We start from the raw sequence: 18,847 nt of genomic DNA, 5'->3' as shown, positions 1-18,847 counted from the left end.
AATGTAAAGCACTCTGTGAAGACTGATAATTCCAGTACAAAATTTCTGTTCTACCCAAATAAGCTTTCTAACAAAATTAGTCTGATGTACTTTTAATTATCTTTGTAAGCATTATAGTGTTGCATGTAATTAAGCATAAATGGTAAGCAGCTCAAATAGATAATGTTACAGTAATTGGTATTGCTTTTCCAGAGTTAAGCCAAATTTTAAAATTTAGTTTTTCATGTTGTTAGCTCTTCATAATTCTTCATGATCTATTAGAATAATCCGTTTTTACCATTTTGCTTGATATCATACTTTCAATCTCTCCACACATACACAAATTCTAATACACAAATTCTAATAGAGGATAAATTTGATTAATCAAAAGCTGAATTTCCCTCTCATATCTTTGGCTGTTTTCAACCACTAGACACCCCTCCCCCCCCTCCCCCCCGCCCAACACAGAAAACCATGTGTGAGGTCCAGTGTTTCATATCCATTTCCTCCATTTTCTCTCATTTTCCTCAGTTTTCCACATCACTACCCCCAAATTGGTAACTATTTTCAGCGGGTATACTCCAGATATTTCAAGATTGGTGAGAGCAGAAATATGAAACCAATGGTCTGTGGATTTTGTAGTTATAATTGAAAGGGAAAACAAGGAATTGGGTAGTGAAATTAAGTGGAAAAAAATAAAGCACTTAAAGTACTGAGTTAACATGCTTGCCTTAAGGTAGAGACTAAATAAATTAGGTCAAATCTATACCTTTATTCTGTTTATCTCATAATGTAGTTAATTCTTTTCTGTAAGAAACCTTTCCTATTTCCTCTTTCTGTCCCAACCCCTGACTACACTTCCTCTATCCTCTCTCTTCCACTGAAACCTTTTTTAAAGGTCTTAATTGATCCTATTAAAAAAAAACAATGCATTTTTTAGGCTTCTTCCAATAATATTTCTCAAAGGTTTTAACCTTCCTCTGCTTACTTCCATGAAGTGTTCTTTCTCCTTAGATTTTGTGAAGCTCTTCAACTTCTCCATCTATATATTTGATATTTTTTCTCAATTTTCTTTGTTGAGAACTCTTCTTCTGCTTACCTTTCGCATATAAAAGTTCTGTGGGTTGGGGCACCTGGGTGGTTCAGTCAGCTGAACCTCAGACTCTTGGATTTGGCTTAGGTCATGATGTCATGTTTTGTGGGATCGACTACAGGTCAGGCTCTGTGCTGACAACGGGAAGCCTGCTTGTGATTCTCTCTCTCTCTCTCTCTCTCTCTCTCCCTTTCTGCCCCTCCCCTGTGTATGTGCTCTCTCTCTCTCACACACACACACACACACACACACTCTCTCTCTCTCTCTTTCTAAAAATAAATAAATATACTTAAAAAAAGTTTTCTACGTTTATTTGTAGTATAAATATTCTTTATAGAGGATGATTCTATTCTGTTTTGGGCTTTAATTACCTACTTTTCCTTTGTAACTTCCAAAGCTAAATCTCCAGTCCAGACTTCCTTTCTTAGTTAGACTCAAATTCTCAACTTTCTCTTCGCCATTATCTTATCAACATTTGAAACTAAGTAGTCAAAGGCAAATTTAGTATTTTCCCCCAAACTTCTAGCCTTTTTGTTATTCTTAATTCATTTTATTGGTACTGTTAACTTCCTGTCATTATGCTTTCACCAAGTATTTGGCCATCCATTCATCTAAATCTTCATAGTTCTAATTTCTGTCTTTGCTATGTTTAGTCTTATAGATAGCTTTTCTTCTTTCTTGGTCTTTCACTCATCTTTCTCCCTGATATTAGGTACCATCAAACACTTCTGTCCTCAATAACTCACTGTGACCCTCATTATCAAAACAGAAAAGTCTACTTAAGCTAAAAATTAATCCACTCTGATCTAGCCCAAAACAATAATTCCAGCCCCATTTCCTACCACATCAAACACTACCATTGAGCCACACACAGTTATTTATCATTGCACTTATTTCTTGTAGGCTTTCGTGTCTTTTAATTTATTTTATCATGTTGTCTGCTTTATCTGGAATGCACTTTCATAAATTTTGTCTACCGAACTCTTCTTATCTTTTAAATTTCAGCTTAAATTAAACTTTTTTCACAACTAGTTTCCATATTGTCTGTGCTCATTTCCAGTCTCTGGAGGATTCCTTCTGTTTCCAGCTCACGTCACTTGTGTTTTTATTTAGCATATGTATTTTTCTGCTTTAAAGTATACTGTTGCTTACATTGTCATCCTTCCCACATAACCCTACCCACTCCAACACTCATGTTGTAATTCCTTAATTTGTCAAAAGCAATTTTGTATGTGTGGAACCCTGGCAGAGTGCTTAGCATTGACTAGGTGCTCAATCAATGTTATCTAAAGTAGCATATATATTCAGGGCAATTTTGGACTGATTCCACCATAATCAAACAAGATTTGACAAGTCTATTACCTAATTTGAAGATGTAAATGAACTATCTTTAGGACCTAGTTTAATTTAATGGACTAGAAATGACACCTGAGAGTGTTAATCCTCATCCTAGAGTTAAGCTATTTTATTGATTCATTCGTCCTATAAAAATTATAAAACGCTTTATCAATAGCACAGTACTAAGCCTAGGATGAAAAACAAAAATAAAAATATATGTATACCATGTTTCCAACCATCTCTATATTGTACATTGGGAATTAGAGGCAATCAATACTGAAAACTTAGGCTCTGTATGCAGGGTGACATTACATGGTCGCTCTCTCATATGTTTGCTGCACAATCTTCGGTTAATATCTCCAAGTTTAACTGTTACAGGATTTCAAAGAGATTGCATATTTAAGGAACTTGTTATATGTTAGGTTTATAAATTGTAGTTATAGATACTAGTAAAGGAAACTATAATGTAAATAACTACCATATGCCAAGCAAAAATGCCATAATTTCCAAAGAAACATTTGTTCTATATTTTTATTAATGTATTTTTACACATGCAATTACTGGTCTTTGTACAGCACATGAATATTAACATTTTATTAGCATATGATTAACAATGACCCAAAATCCAAGCCTAGAAATCAGATAGTTCATCTATATAGTGGTTGAATATGTATCAAGGAAATAGAAATTGTTCCAGGTATTTCAAGGAGAACGAAATCTAATAAATTATTGATTGTGATCGAAGCAGTGAAAATTAGAAGTTGAAGAGAGCACAAGTAGCTTTCAAGTTATGGTACTGTGGTTCTGTTGCAGGGAGAGGGGAAGCCATGGTACTTGATGAGTTCACTAGTAGCAATTGGATCAGTAAGAGACAAAGATCAAGGTTTCTGCCCTGGGCACTTCAGCCTAAGTGGTTCACTAGAATGGAAAGAAGCCTTCAAAGGGGGCTGTGAAACAGGAGTAACATCAAGACTGCGAAGCTATGGAAGCAACATGATGAATGTGTATCAGTTAGTAGTTAACTGCCAAATGCTGCTGAGATGTCAAGTAAGATGAGGACTGAAAATGGCCATTGTACTCCTCAACATCAAGGTTATCAGAGACATTTATGTAACCAGTTTCTATGGAGTAGTGGAGGTGAGACCTCGATGGAGTGGGTTTAATATAGAAACAGGAGAAGAGAGAGGCAGTGAGTATGGATTATTTTTTTAATTATTGTTATAAAGAGGAACAGGGAAATTAGGCAAAGTTGACTAGTAGGGGAAGTGAGGTCAAGGTTTTTTGTTTTTAAGTTGAGGAAAAATAAGAGCATATTTGATGCTGAGAACGAGCTAGTCAGGGATCTGAAAACTGTCTGTAAGTCCCTCTAGTAAATCGTTTAGGCTTTGTGGGTCTTAGGTCTCTTAGGAAATAGTCACCTATTCCTTTGTAGTGTAAAAATAGCCATAGACAATATGTAAACAAATGGGCATGACTGTGTTCCAAAAATATTTTAATTGTCAGAAAGAGATGGGCTTTGGGGTGATCTAATATAAACTGTTAACAAATGATTATGAGAGGAAGCAGAGAATAGGTGAAGTCATATCCTCGAATAGGTGAGAGGGGACAGGATTTGTGCACAAGGATTGGAGGGAGTTGGGCTTTGATTAAGGGTAAATGTGGATTTGGGTAAATGTGGATAAATGTGAAGCATAAACTTGTAGAAAATCTCTTTGATTGCTTTAGTCATCTGTGAAAATTAGGAAGCAAGACCAAAATATGTGACTGACCAGTAGGAAGAAAATTTGGGATTCTAAAAAGGGAAGATGCATGAAATAATCGCATGAAAGAGCTGAAAAATATTTGGGCTAAGAAAATAGTTATATAGGTAGTAAATTGCAAAATTTCAATTTTGAATGTTCTAGCTGTTCTTTTCTACATTGGGGCATTCATATATTTTTACTGTAATTTATATATATGTATATTTTTTTTTCTGAAGCACCAGCTAACCTTGCAGCAAATATCAACATATTTTGAATCATTTAACTTTAATCTTGAAAATGCTTATTTTTCTTCCCAGGGGAAAAAAGAGATTGTTGCAATCCATTAATACTTCTATTTTCAGACAGCAAAATCAGTTACACATTCTATCCATATATTTTTCTAGTTTAGCAAATCTTATTCCTGTTAGAAATTATTTGTGCAATGAATATGCTTCTGTCACTTCATCTCTGTTTCATACATTTATCATATTGAATTCTAATTTACTCTGAGGTTTTGCTAACTTTTGCTCCAATGATGTATTTGCTCTGAAAGAGTTCAGATATAATGAAATATATTATGTCCAGTATTTGTCTTATATTTTGCCACCAATGAAAGATAAATTATTGAAATGGAATATATTCACATTGATTGCTATGAAGGTTACACATGGATTGTAAATCAAAACAAGCCCTTAAAAGATAGAAAATCAATTAGTGTGTCAGATAAGAAATGCATAAATGTTGAAATCAACCACTGGGTTGACATTTTTCCTCTTGAAATAATTTAATTTATCAGAATTTGAAAAGATTTGTGACTTTGAACATCCATAATAAGCTAAAAAGTAAACGACCAAACAAATCTAAAATTTTGTTAACAATACTTCAGACAAATACAAGCCAACATATTTTAGAGGGAATAGGTATTGTTTGTTTTCTCAATCAACCACAGAAAGTTTTGAGGAGACCAATGAGAACTATATTATCGTGGTCATGCACAGAGTAAATATTAACAATATTTAAATTTAAAACAGTACACATGTGTGCACAGTTGTATTGACATAGTGTCTTTGATTTTATTTCACAGAACTATTACCCAATTGCCAGCAGTTGAATTGTCAGTATAAATGTGCAGTGGTCAGAAATAGTACACGATGTTACTGTGAGGATGGGTTTGAAGTGAAAGAAGATGGGAGAAGCTGTAGAGGTAAGTATGATACATGACTTTATTACTGTTTCTTTTCCCTTTTTCTTTTGTCTTTTTTTTTTTTTTACAAAGGCTTATTTAATAAAAATTTAATAAAGTATCTTAGAGCACTTACCATATACTTCACACACTGTTTATGTTATTTTTGTTTCCTTCAATTTAAAATGTGATACTGCCCCATAAACCATATACATAAACATAACAAATATGCATTTTTTACCAATCAATTTTCAATTCATATTGCAATAATGTCAAACATGGGAAATGTCAACAATAGGAAGTGGTTTTGGGTTAACTGTGCAAACACTGGATTCATTGTTTTCTTTTAATTTTTTTTAATCTTTATTTTTGAAAGCGAGACAGAGTGCAAGTGGAGGAGGAACAGAGAGAGACACAGAATGTGAAGCAGGCTTCAGGCTCCGAGCTGTCAGCATAGAGCCCAATGTGGGACTTGAGCTCACAAACTGTGAGATCATGACCTGAGCTGAAGTCGGATGCTTAACTGACTGAGCCACAAATGGTTTTAACTTCCTAAATGTTTTCTGCTAGTTATATAGCTGCAGGGAAGTAGACATTTGTTACTAACTGAGGTAGGTTAATGATGTCATGTAACATTCTTTACAATTTTTACTTTTTTTGGATTAGTGATTCTGGCAGTTGGCATTTTACCAATAGCAATAATGATGAACATAAAAATATTTATGTGTGTTTTTAATGTCTTAATCCTTGCTTTTGTGAATGCTCTATAGCACATGTTTACTCTCTGAAATGACTCCACTCTGCCATACCAAACAATTCTAGGTTACTTCTCGATTCTATTCATTTCCATTATTTATAGGTTATATATACATATAAATCTGATATATTCACAATATAAGTAATACATTATTTTATATAGTATTTAGAATCTATATATATAAAATATAAAACGTAGAATCTATAAATATGATCAAACAATATCTGCATTGCCAGAGCCACTAATAAACAAACTATTTTGTAAAGAAAGTGGTGCTTTGCCGATTACATTAAACCTTTGCTTTAAAATTATCACTTGCCCCTAGTAACAGAATCTTAAAGTTGAAAGAGTCCTCAGAGAGAATATTGTTCAAATTTCTAACGACAGAAGTGAGAAAAGTGAGACCCTGAGAAATTAAGTGATTTATTTAAGTCTTACACATCTTCTTAGTAATAGACTTGGGACTAAAACTTGGGTCTACAGAGCCTACTTATTCTTGCCTTGAAAAGGCTCGTTGCTTTTTAACGTACATCTGGGCTTGAATTTTTCATTTGTCGTTTGTTTATTTTCTGTATAATACAAATATTACAGAAACATTTATTATTAAATATTTGTCACACACAGAGGCTATTTAATCTGACTATAGGTGGACCAAATAGTCCATGTTTATTTGACTCACCATTTTTAAACCAAAATTAAAAAATCAGAAGATGACACACAAAATCTCAGACTTTATGAAAAAAAAAAAAAAACAGAAGATCTGGCAACATTAGACACTGTATAATCATTAATGTCAGCCATATATGAATAGTACTTTTGCTTGAATGCATACATGCATGTAATTTCCAGTTCAAAACAGCTCTTTTCATTCACACAGGGTAGGCTAATATACCTATACAGCATCCTTACTCTTTTGCTACATCTGAGTCCTGTAGTAGTCAGGATTTTCATCTGCTTTTGCATGGATCTGTTTCTCCCCAATCTCCTAATTAAATCCATAAAAAAAAAAAAAAAACAAACATAATCAATATCTTCTTTTGAATGTTAGTGAGGACTTATGCATCAATCAGTATGGAAGGTCACCAATGAAAGAGGAACTCTTTTTACTTTCTCTGCACTCCTGGATGGCCATATCTGAGCATCATTTATGCCTTCCTGAAGCCTATTTCCAGGGTAATTTCTGTCCTTAAAGGGAGAAAGAAAGCAGCATTATAAGTAATGACATGCCTATTCCTTTGCAGCCAATTTTGTGAAGTTACATGAATGTTATAGCAGTGCATTCTGGTTAAGAAGAACAACAACAAAAAAATGATTAATCATATTGCTATCCAGGATAGCACAATCATGTCAGAAAAACTAAAATAGGAACCAATAAAATTAAAGTTGAAAAATCTGAAAATTGATAAGAATCATTTCTGCCACTAGGGGCTGGATTTTACCAAATAGAATGTTTAATTTCTTTTATTATCAGTGGAAATTTAGCTTCAAATACTATTTTTTTTATCCCCAAAGCAACTTACTTCAAACAAACTGTCCATGAATGCAAACTGTTATATGAAGCCAAAGAAATCTCAGAAAAGTGCAAATTAATGACATGCAAATGCAGTTTCCCAATTTAAATGGCCCCTTAGCTACTCAGGAATATTTTTGCTTTTCATTAGTAAACTCTTTTCTTAGTTCGGTGTTCAGAGGGTTGGCTGAGAGTTCCCACCCTTGAATCGTGCGTTTGATCTTTCTGGTGATGCCATCCTGGCATTATCTGGTGTTCCCACCCTGAGTCACCTCCTTGGCATAGACTAAGGTATATTCTGAAGGGACTCCTAAATAACAAAAGACACTGCTATTGCTCAGAAAATTATAAAGATTTTAGGAACTCTATGCCAGACACTGAGGATAAGGAATAAATACATATTTTTATCATACCACTGATTTTAGTGTACCACCACTCATTTCCATCTATCCAGTCTTCACATGTAGTCTGTTGTGTTTCTTAAACATTTCAGTCCATTCCCTTTCCTCCATCCCCCCACCACTTTGTTCAAAGTATAATGGCGTCAAAATACAATTTCTTGTGTGAAATTAGCACATAGCTAATTTTTCAGGATCTCTTCCCTACATTCACCAATCCAGTTTTATATATGTTTATTTAGTTTTAAAATATAAATTTGATTAGATAGCTCTAATAATGCTTTCCCAATTCCTGTGTATAATGTACAACCCTTTAGCATACAAATAACTTCATTATCTGACCCCAAAACTACTTACTCAGTACCATCTCTTACCACTTCTCCTTATCTGCCCTTATTCCACTTGACCCCTTATGCTCTTTTGAAATCCCCACTATGCTGTTTTAACTGGAGTGCCACTTTCCATCTTATCCTATCTTACTTAATCTGAGAAAGTCCACATCATCCTTTAAACTCAGTATGCAGCCTTCACTTCATATTCTACCTCTAATTCCAAGCCAGTTCACTTCCCTGTGTTTCTATCATAACCAGACTCTGCCTCTATTATAAGGAAATGCATAGAATCGAAATTATATTTCATTAGACTTGTTTCACTTAGAGGTAGGAACCATGTTGCATCAACATTTTTTTTTGTTTCTTCAGGGATTAGTATCATACATGTACACAGGACAGGCTGAATGTACATTTGTCAAAGTTATTAGCTGACGCAATTTTTTTTAATTTTATTTTCCTGGTTGGTTAAGAATCATTAAGTACTTGCTGTTTATAGTGATTTGAACAAGATGCAGGAAGAAGGAGTATAGGGAGAGGAAGAATGTAAAGAATAGAAAGAGGACCCTAGATATTAAAATAAAATTTAAGATGATTTTTTTCTTTTAAACACTGTTTAATAGTTTCCTCTTTTTGATTTAGTGAGGGTGGTTTGCATAGTTTGGCTCAGAACTCTTAATCTGTTCATTTAAAACCATGTTACTAGACTAATTTCTTTGTTACAATAGTAAAAAAGTCTGTCATGAACACTAGATCTATTCAACAAATATTCTTTGGAATGCATTTTTGTCTTTGAAAACGATATAGGGACTTCTATCCTGCCCATGAGAAATGCAAATAAATTCTCTTTTAAAATAAAATATTAGGTATTAAGTTTGATCTTGCATCTCTGTAACTATTAAAGCAATATTGAATTTTGACTTTCAGTTAGTGTGGGTTTTTTTTTTTTAACATTTATTTATTTTTGAGACAGAGACAGAGCATGAACGGGGGAGGGTCAGAGAGAGGGAGACACAGAATCTGAAACAGGCTCCAGGCTCTGAGCTGTCAGCACATAGCCCGACACGGGGCTCGAACTCACAGACCGCGAGATCGTGACCTGAGCTGAAGTTGGCCGCTTAACCGACTGAGTCACCCAGGCGCCCCTAGTTAGTGTGGTTTTGAAGAGACTTTTGGACTTGGCTCTTCCTTTCTAAAATAATAATCTCCTTCCAAAATTTGAAAAAGAAAATTTCTTTCAGGAGAAACAAAATGCCCAACAATAAATCTGCTTACAAATGATGCCCATTTTCCTTGTAGATCAAGATGAATGTGCTATTTATGGTGCATGCAGCCAGACCTGCATAAATACATACGGATCCTATGCTTGCAGTTGTGTGGAGGGCTACATAATGCAGCCAGACAACAGATCTTGCAAAGCCAAAAACGGTAAGTTATGGTTTTTGTCCTTCTATAATTTATTTCCTTTTTTCAGTCCCTTTTTGTTAGAAATGTAGTAGAGTAATATGAACTTGAAAGAAATCGATTTTTTCCCCTTCATTTTAATTCCCTGATCCATACTTAAAAATCCAGAGTAGTTATTTCGGTTGTCACTGGTCATTGCAGAACTCCTTCCATTAATAGGAAGTTTCTAATTTTTGACAAAACCTGTTGAAAAGAAATGAATTGATGTTAATCATCCATCTCTCTCGTAGACTAGGAAATAGATTTTCAACTGGTTTCTTTGAGCTCCTGCTTTCTCACCAAAATTCATACTCAGCATAATAAAGTGATCTGCTAAAATAGAAACCAAGTCACTTCATTCTCCAGCTTAAAATCTTCCATTACTTTCACTCATCTTAATATAATCCAAATTTCTCTCAAGACATGTAAGAACCTAAATGGTCTGGCAACATTTACCTTTCCAGTCTCACTTTGTGCTACTCTCTCCTTTCATCACATACCAGCTATAATGTTTTTGTTGTTGTTGTTGTTGTTCTTCAACAGCATTGCTCTTGCCTTGAGGACTTTCCACTTAATGTTTTACTTGCCTGCAATGCTTTTCTCTATGATATGCACATTCTTACCATTCAAAGCTTAGCTAAAATGGCTACATTCAGAATGCCTTTGCTGCCCATTCTGCTTAACAGTATGTACCCTCTCCATCACTATCTTGTTTTCCATATTTATTTATTTATGTATTCTTCCTCAATCACTATGATTTTTCATTTTTATTTTTTTTATACCACTACCATTTGAAATGAACCCCATTATGCATTTGCTTATCATGATTTCTTCAGAATAATGGAAGTGTTATGAGAGTATGGAACTTGTGAGTTTTGTTTTTTGTTATTTACTGAATTCTGATCTAGCCTGGAACACATAGGTACTCAGTGAATATTTGTGGGAAGAAGGAAGGAAGCAAAGGATAAAGCATAGAAAAAAAAAAAAAAAGAAGGAATGAACTTTTCTTTCTGGTTAAAATTACTAAGATGAATGCTCCACTCTTTTTTAAAAAAATGTTTTTAATATTTATTTAGTTTTGAGAAAGAGAGCGACAGAGACAGAGGATGAGTGGGGAGGGACAGAGAGAGAGGGAGACATAGAATCCAAAGCAGGCTTCAGGCTCTGAGCTGTTGTCACAGATCCCCACATAGGGCTCAAACTCACAGACTGCAAGATCATGACCTGAGCTCAAGTCAGCCACTCAACCAATTGAGCCACCCAGGAGCCACAATGTTACATTCTTAAGTATTTGGAATTCTTGTTTCAAAACTGCCTTCCTATTACCTTGTCCCTGGTGTGGGAGGGGGGTGGGGAGAAGCCTATTGTTTCAGCACAGTATTCAGTCTATTGTAAACACTCAGTAAGTGTAGATGATTTGCTAATGAAATAGCCTCGAGATATGTTAGTAACAATAGGATAATGCTAATATTTTGTGGGCTGAATTAAGAATAATACAAGGAAATATTGTACATGCTATTCCATTTAGCTTCTAAGTTTTCTCAAATCTGGTTTCATTTTATGGGTTTTCAAATTATGATGTTTTGATGAATTACTGAGTGCCCCTTTACCCCCTTTTATTAGCAATTATAAAATGAAGCATGGGATAGCATTCCATTCCCTTTTTTGAAGATAGATTGAGCAAAGCATTGGATTTGCTTCGCAAACAGCCACAGCTGTCTCCCTCTACAACATAACCTCATGCTATACTTTCAACCATTTTCCTGAGACAGTGTGTTAAATTATTTACAAGACATTTGTATACCAAATTAGACAGAAACTCTTTTACTTCTTAGTTTACTTCTTTGAATTATTGACTTGGTTTATGAGGCCACATTTATTTTGGGGGGACAATCCTAGAGAAAAATTAAATCAGGTCGCATATTCTTTTTTCCCACCACTGAGAGTTCTGACTTAAAATATTGATGGGCTGAAGAAGTAGAAGGCTTGTTCTTTACGGTTTCTATTGATCCACACAATATTGCTGTGGCTTTACAGGGAGGGTGTAATGTAATAAACCCTATACAAAGAGGCACTTCCTTTCTTTGTGTGGAGAAGGTATCTGCCAATAGCAATGTAACCAGAGAGGGATGGCACATGATAATATAATGCTGAATCAAGGAGATTTGATGAATCTAGAATTGATAATGGAACATATAAAAGCCTTCACCTCTTGGTGGTTGGCTTGATGACAATATTAGCCTACAGAGTTTGAAAGATACAGTTTTTATGAGAATGTTCCTGGGGTTTATAGTTTTAGAAAAATGAGTTGCTAGTAATATAGTAAATGATACAAGTCTATACCATATGTTGACTAGTTCTAAAGGTCACATGGATGTTTGAACCAATGTATTTGTACAAATTCTAAAGGAAAACGATCACTTTTGCTTTGGTTTTCTCAAATTGATAACAAATGAACCAGAGGATACTTTTGGCTTCAGTTATATGTAAAATGTTAGTTAATGCATCAGCCTTACATTATTGTGGCAATGTTATACTGTAGTGTTGCCATGACTGATGAGTGCTAGGAAAATGTTTTGAATTAAACCACATTTGTTTTAAGGCTTTGCTATTCCTAATTTCCTTTACCTGGCTGCTTAGATTGGCTCCTCTTTTTTCTTCCTTTACAATCCTACCCTACTGGACTCTAAAACCTAATTTTTTCTACAAGCCAAAGTTCCAGACATCTCAGAATATGGGAGCATGAGAAACTATGGGAGGTTAGAATGGGCTGGTCCAGAACAGTGGATGTGTGTAAAAGATTTATAGACAAAAGAAAGAAAGAGAGAAAGGGAGAAAGAAATATCAAGCCCAAGGGATACATGGGAAATTAAAACTAGATCCAAGGGCAGGGTTCTGCAAAAGGCTTGCTAAATGATAGATGGGAAAACTAAAAAGTTCTTGAAAGAATAGCCTTTTCTGTGAAGGCAGAGAGAGGCAGATTCAATTGGCTAGGAAGCTGCTTATAGCTTTCAGCACAGAATAACAACATGGTCGTTCCTCAGCTATTCATCCCAAAATGTGCCTGTGGGGTCTTATTTTCAATATGACAATTAACTTAGATTAATTTACCTAATTACTATTAATTGATTATCCCACCTTTGTAATATACTGTCTTTGTAATATAGTGTCTGAATCCAAGTAAAATTCACAAGCCTTAAGAGCACCTTTAATAAATAACTAATAAGGGGTAGGAGATTTTAGACCTTTTGGTAGATGGGGGAAGAAATTAATGTTAGGCAAGAGTCCTTTTCATTCCTGTTAATTCATGCAACAGGGACAAATTCTTTTCTATGCATGGTAAGATTGACCTGATTCCTGAAATGTAGAATCAATAATTTCAAGGTTGGAAGGAACTCAAATGTAATCTAGTCCAACTATCCATTTGATATCAAAGTGAATAATTTCCAAATGGAAGAAAGTTTATAATGTATATTAAACAATAATTTTATATAATATTTATAGTACTATGTAGTTGGTGACATACTGGAATATGAATGTCATAATGGAATGTTCATAACTTTGGAATGGGATACACATTAAAAGCTAGTGATTTTTAAAAACAATTTGTAAGTTTATTTACTTTGAGAGAGAGAGAGAGAGAGAGAGACAAAGAGAGGGAGAGAGAGAGAGAGAGATTGAGAGAGAATATGAATCCCAAGCAGGCTCTGTGCTGTTAGCACAAAGCCCAATGCAGGCCTTGAACTCACACACCATGAGATCATTGACCTGAGCCGAGATCAAGAGTCCCACGCTCAACTGACTGAGTCACTCAGGTGACCCAAAAGCTAGTAAATTTTTAATTCAACATAAGGACTTGTCATTTGAAAAAATGTTTTAGGGGCACCTGGGTGGCTCGGTTGGTTAAGCATTCGACTTTGGCTTGGGTCATGACCTCACAGTTCATGAGTTTGAGCTTCGTGTCCAGCTCTGTGCTAACAGCTCAGAGCCTGGAGCCTGTTTCAGATTGTCTCCCTTTCTCTCTGCCCCTCCCCTGCTTGTGCTCTGTCTTTCAAAAATAAATGTTAAAATGTTTTTTTAAAAATGTTTTAAACATAATCATTAAAATATCTATACATATCCATTTAAGCTCACTGTATACTTTTTTTTGAGATTAGAGTTCTAGAGTTGTCAAATCTGAAAATGAAAAGGTTTTTTTTTTAATTTCTTTTAAATGATTTAGACAAATTTTAATGTAGAAGTAAGCATTAAATGTGGGCACCTAAGGCTAAAAGTGGGCTCCTGCAGAACCTGTAAAAATGAAATAGCCAAGGGTGTTTAACTTATGAACTGTTGCCAGGTTTACTCCTGATAAAGTCAGGCTCATTGGACTGTACTTTTCAGTCTCCTGACCATTTGCTGAAGACAGGCACTTAACCCAGTTTACAGTTCTACAGTACCAGTAGGACCCTACTGATTGCACTAAAGCAGTCCCAGAATAAAGAGCACTGAATAATTGTATCATCAGTGTAGAGACACTGTAATAAGTGGCACCATGAGAGAGAGAGTGTACCTCTTTGCCATGTAGTGAACTAGAGTAGTAAGTCAAGAGAGTCCATTAAATAACTTTAGGATTCTATTACAGTTTATACTATGCTATTCACTGATTGGGACGGTGGGGAGACCATTTAGGCAATGGAACTCTTAGGCATAAGAAACACAAATCATAATTCCTATATAATCCACAGAATCACAACCTTAGACAATGCTAGGGAATGTTTTCATACCACTCACTGTTTTCTTTGCTGCAATTCTTAAAAAGAAAGAGAAATAAAAAATATAATGTCTTATAACTCCTATGTCTACCTCCAATTCTGTTATTATCTAATGTATAGTTTTAATTTTTCCTTTAGAAGGTAGAGGGATCATTCAACATTTTCTGCAGGTGCTGGTTCAGCTTGTGTGGAAATAGGCAAGTGGCAGTATAGTGAAGGAATAGTACCTTGTTTATAGTGTCATAGCCTTATCAGCCACTTGAAATGCTTGAAATTCAGTTATTACAATGTAATTGCCTTGTTCTCTTTGTTTTTTTTTTTTAAAGCACTCTATATTAAAATGTGAGTATTCTTAGGGAGGGTGACATATTAAGTCTTAGTAACTTTGATAATTTATGAGACTAAGTAGGTCAGATCTATTTCACTATGCCATCTGGATAAGAATGGCTTCCTTCAGAATGATATGTGATTATGTCTTGACATCTGAAGATTCACTATCCATAGGTTTTGCTATTTTTAGGTAGTCCAAAGGTCTAGTTCCTGTCCAAGTTGTCATTTTATTGTGGGGTAGGTAACTGAGAATGGCATTTGATGACATGATGGTATATGAGACTCTGAGCTAGGAGTGAGCCTAGTGGACCACAATCAGCATAGGTACCCCAATTTGCTGTTGTTTACTCAGTCACATATACATGGAAGAAATTATGTATACTATGGTAAATAGTAAGTGGCAGAGAAGTAAGTCAGTGCCTAATTCAGAGTATGTGCTTGGTAATTTTTTTTTTTTTTTTTTTTGGATGCTTTAAGCAATTTTGTGAACATCCAGGAAGCAAAATAGGGGACTGGGATTTTGAGGATTGGTAAAAGGAATGCCAAAAAGCTGGAAAAGATGAAAACAAAAAACAGTGGGGTATTTTCCCAGTTTTATCCTGTTAATCAGGGCTCATGCTACCTTTGCTGTAGTAGTGACATTGAAATGATTGGCGAAAATATGCATAATGTCCACAAATGTGCCCTCTAGCCCAAGCCCTCCTCAGACTGACATATAATCCTAGTGTGCCGACTATGCAGATATAGCTGTAGACCAAGCCACTCTGCCTGCAATCATGTGGTATTGCCTAAAGCTCTGTCCTAGAGAAACGCTAGAGTTTCACAGGCTGCCTTTGAAAACCTAGCCTGACCAATCAACATATTTCTCTATTTCCTGGACTATTCATACCTTACTTCTTTTCTGGCTCTTAGTTGGAAATCACATTCCATGACAGACCAGGGCAATGATTTCAGATAGAATTTCCATTACCCAAATTAAATATCACACTTTTTTCCCCCACCCAAACCCTATTAATGACTATGCTGTGTTGAGTTATTAAACTGCGCATGAATATTCTATGTGTGTTTTTTCTGTTTTGTTTTGATTTTTTTTTTCTAAGAGGACATCGTTTTCACAGTGTTGCACCTTTCTTGACATCTTAGAGAACATAACCATGGTGTCTTATGTGTCATAACACCTTTGATTTATCCAGAGTGTAAGAAAATACCAGATGTAGGAAAAAAAGAAAAGCATGTTTTCACTTGCTTTACTACTTAACATCATAATTGCAAGTTAGCTAAGGACTTATTTGTATGGTTATGAAGAATCACATGGCCACATTTATGGGCTCTACTCTAGATTTGAGAATTGATAAACTTTATTTTTACAAGTGACATAACATCTAGGTGTAAATTTCTATCTATATTTCTATATTTAATTTTTTGTAGAATAGCTATTGAACTATTAATTAAATTCTCAATTTGGAACATGTGATAGATCATATCATGCACTACAATTATAGATCAAATGCACTCCCTTTTTTGTCTTAAGTTGGACATATAATGAAAATTAAAAACAAATGAAGCACATTTTAATTCATAGAAATTATGAGTTATTCAATTTGAAAGTAAGGCAAGGATATACATATGTATATAACTTCTCTATTACTTTGGGAGAAGTAGAAGTATACAACTATTGAAATTCTCAGGGAAAAAATAAAGCTGAGTAAAAGATAATATTTTGTCATTTCTAATAAGAAAAATTTTTTTTTTCTTCCAGAGTGCCTTCAAGGCATCCCCTGTATCAATAACAATCAACAAAGAAATAACCATAGTTAGAGAGTACCTCTCCTGCACTCCTCCCTCTAGAGAACATACTTGCCCTTGACTTTGATGACTGGTAGTCTGCATATTCTTCCAAGTCAAGCTGCTTAGAGTTATGTTAGTCCTGAGAAAAGAAAATGCATCGTATTGATTACAGTTTTAAATGTATGTGAGCGTTTCTTGGTAACACTAGGACTCACAGAGCCTCCATCTGTATTTTCCATGACAGGTTACAGGTGTAAAATTGTGAGATAAATTATATTTTAATAGTCTTTAGAAGTTTCGAACAACATACCATCAAATTGCCAAGAATATATCTGGTAAAGTACCTAGAAGTTTGGTATATAATCACTGTTGAGTACCTACCTAGAACTAATCTGTCTTTTTAATAACAAAGTAAAAAATTGCAATCTTAAGTATAGGTTGTATGTTTATGTCCTTTGGCAGCCTGGTCAGAAAACAGTGAAATAGATTAAATGACCTTTTCCTTTTCCGCCCCTAGATAATGAATTTTCTTATGCCTCCTTATTCTAACATGATGATTTTGTGTCATATTTACTTGAGAAAATAGAAGCAATCAGAAGAGAACTTTCTCGCCCTGAAGTTTATTAAATGTACCAATCTATCTGTATCTAGAACTAATCACTTCACCATCCTCTTGTTTGAGTGAAAGAACACACTGTGCTAGTACCTAAGGCCTATCTCTGCAATTGTGGACCAATCCCAAATTCTCTATCCTACTCAAGAATTAGTCTCATATAATTGTTTTCTATTTTCACTTCTGCTGGATCATCCCATCAGCATATAAGCTTGTTGTAAAGATGATAGTAAACAGCTTTCTTTGAACCTACATTCCTCTTCAGCTACCACGCCATTTTTCTTCTCTCTTTATAGAAAAACTCACAGACTGTGTTTTTTTTTCCTTTATTTACTTTCTCCCCTTCTGTCTTGAGCCCACTTAAATCAGTCTTATATTTAAAAAAAATTTTTTTTGAATGTTTGTTTATTTCTAGAGAGAGAGAGAGTGAGATAGCGCATTATCGGAGGAGGGCCAGGGAGAGGGAGACACAGAATCAGAAGCAGCTCCAGGCTCTGAACTTTCAGCACAGAGCCTGACACTGGGCTCGAACTACAGATTGTGAGAACATAACCTGAGTTGAAGTTGGACACCCAATCAAAAGAGCCACCCAGGAGCCCCTATCAGTCTTACATTCTTATGAATCACTTAAACTTCTACTGTCAGGAGTACCAGTGACCTCCAGTTGCCTAATTACTTAGTTATAGGGATTACCACACAACTAATCATTGTCTCCTTTTTGAATACTTTTCCTTTTTAAAGCAGTACATTTTAGAGTTTTCCTTTTAGCTTACTGGGAATTTTTTTTCTCTTTTTTTTTTTTTTTTTTTTGCTACATTATCCTATTTTGGCATGATCAGTGTTCAGTTCTTTGGACGTCTCTATTGATTTCCTAAGTGCTCTCATCTTGTATCATGACTTTAAAAACACATCTTCGATGGTTTTATAAAACATCTAGAGACTGAGATTGGTAATTTTGCATCATCAGACCTGGCTTCTCTGTTCAACACCAAACTTACTTGGATATTAAAATCCAATTCAATATCTCCATTGGAAATATAATAGAAATATCAATTTGTTTGTGTTGCACAGTCTTAATTCTCTCCCTGACAGGGGTAAACATCAGCCCCTACTCATTCACCCAGTTGTCCAAGGCAAAACATTGGAATCATCCTTGACACCATTCTTTCTCTGAAACCCTTTGTTTCAAACTTTTAGATATATAATGAATTGAACTATTGTCTTTAAGGAGCATCTTGCATCCCAATTACTACTAATGCTTTACATTTCTTCACAGAATTTATCACTGCCAAACAATATGAAATATTATTTGTTTGCTTATTGTCTGCTTTCTTCACTAAAATGTAAGCTCTATGAAAACAGGAATTTTATACTTTTGTTAACTGCTTTGTCCCTAGCATCTAGAGCAGTACCTGACATCAGCTGGCTGTGCTCAAAAAAAAAATTTGTTAAATGAATACATAAACATGCAAATACTAAGACAGTATATTCTTTTTAGGGAACAAATTAAATGTGGCTTTTTTACAGACCCATCTTTCAAACAGGAACTATTTGTGAATAGGAGTTATTGTTTCTTTATTCATTCTCTCT

At 34.8% G+C, this 18,847-nt stretch overlaps 1 protein-coding gene across 4 annotated transcripts in view; it reads left to right on the top strand.

Moving 5' to 3' along the window:
- LRP1B (LDL receptor related protein 1B) overlaps positions 1-18,847 on the top strand; it is a 1,910,230-nt gene that overhangs the window by 881,180 nt on the left and 1,010,203 nt on the right. For all 4 annotated transcript variants that reach the window (XM_045479681.1, XM_045479680.1, XM_045479683.1 and 1 more), the window contains exons 4-5: positions 5,237-5,356; positions 9,629-9,757. In XM_045479681.1, coding sequence (XP_045335637.1) covers positions 5,237-5,356; positions 9,629-9,757 — 249 coding nt within the window. The remainder of the gene's footprint in view (positions 1-5,236; positions 5,357-9,628; positions 9,758-18,847) is intronic.

Source organism: Leopardus geoffroyi, chromosome C1 (assembly GCF_018350155.1).
Source record: "Leopardus geoffroyi isolate Oge1 chromosome C1, O.geoffroyi_Oge1_pat1.0, whole genome shotgun sequence".
Classification (NCBI taxonomy): Eukaryota; Metazoa; Chordata; class Mammalia; order Carnivora; family Felidae; genus Leopardus; species Leopardus geoffroyi.
Note: the sequence above shows the minus strand (reverse complement) of the source record. Positions and strands in the feature narration are given on the sequence as shown.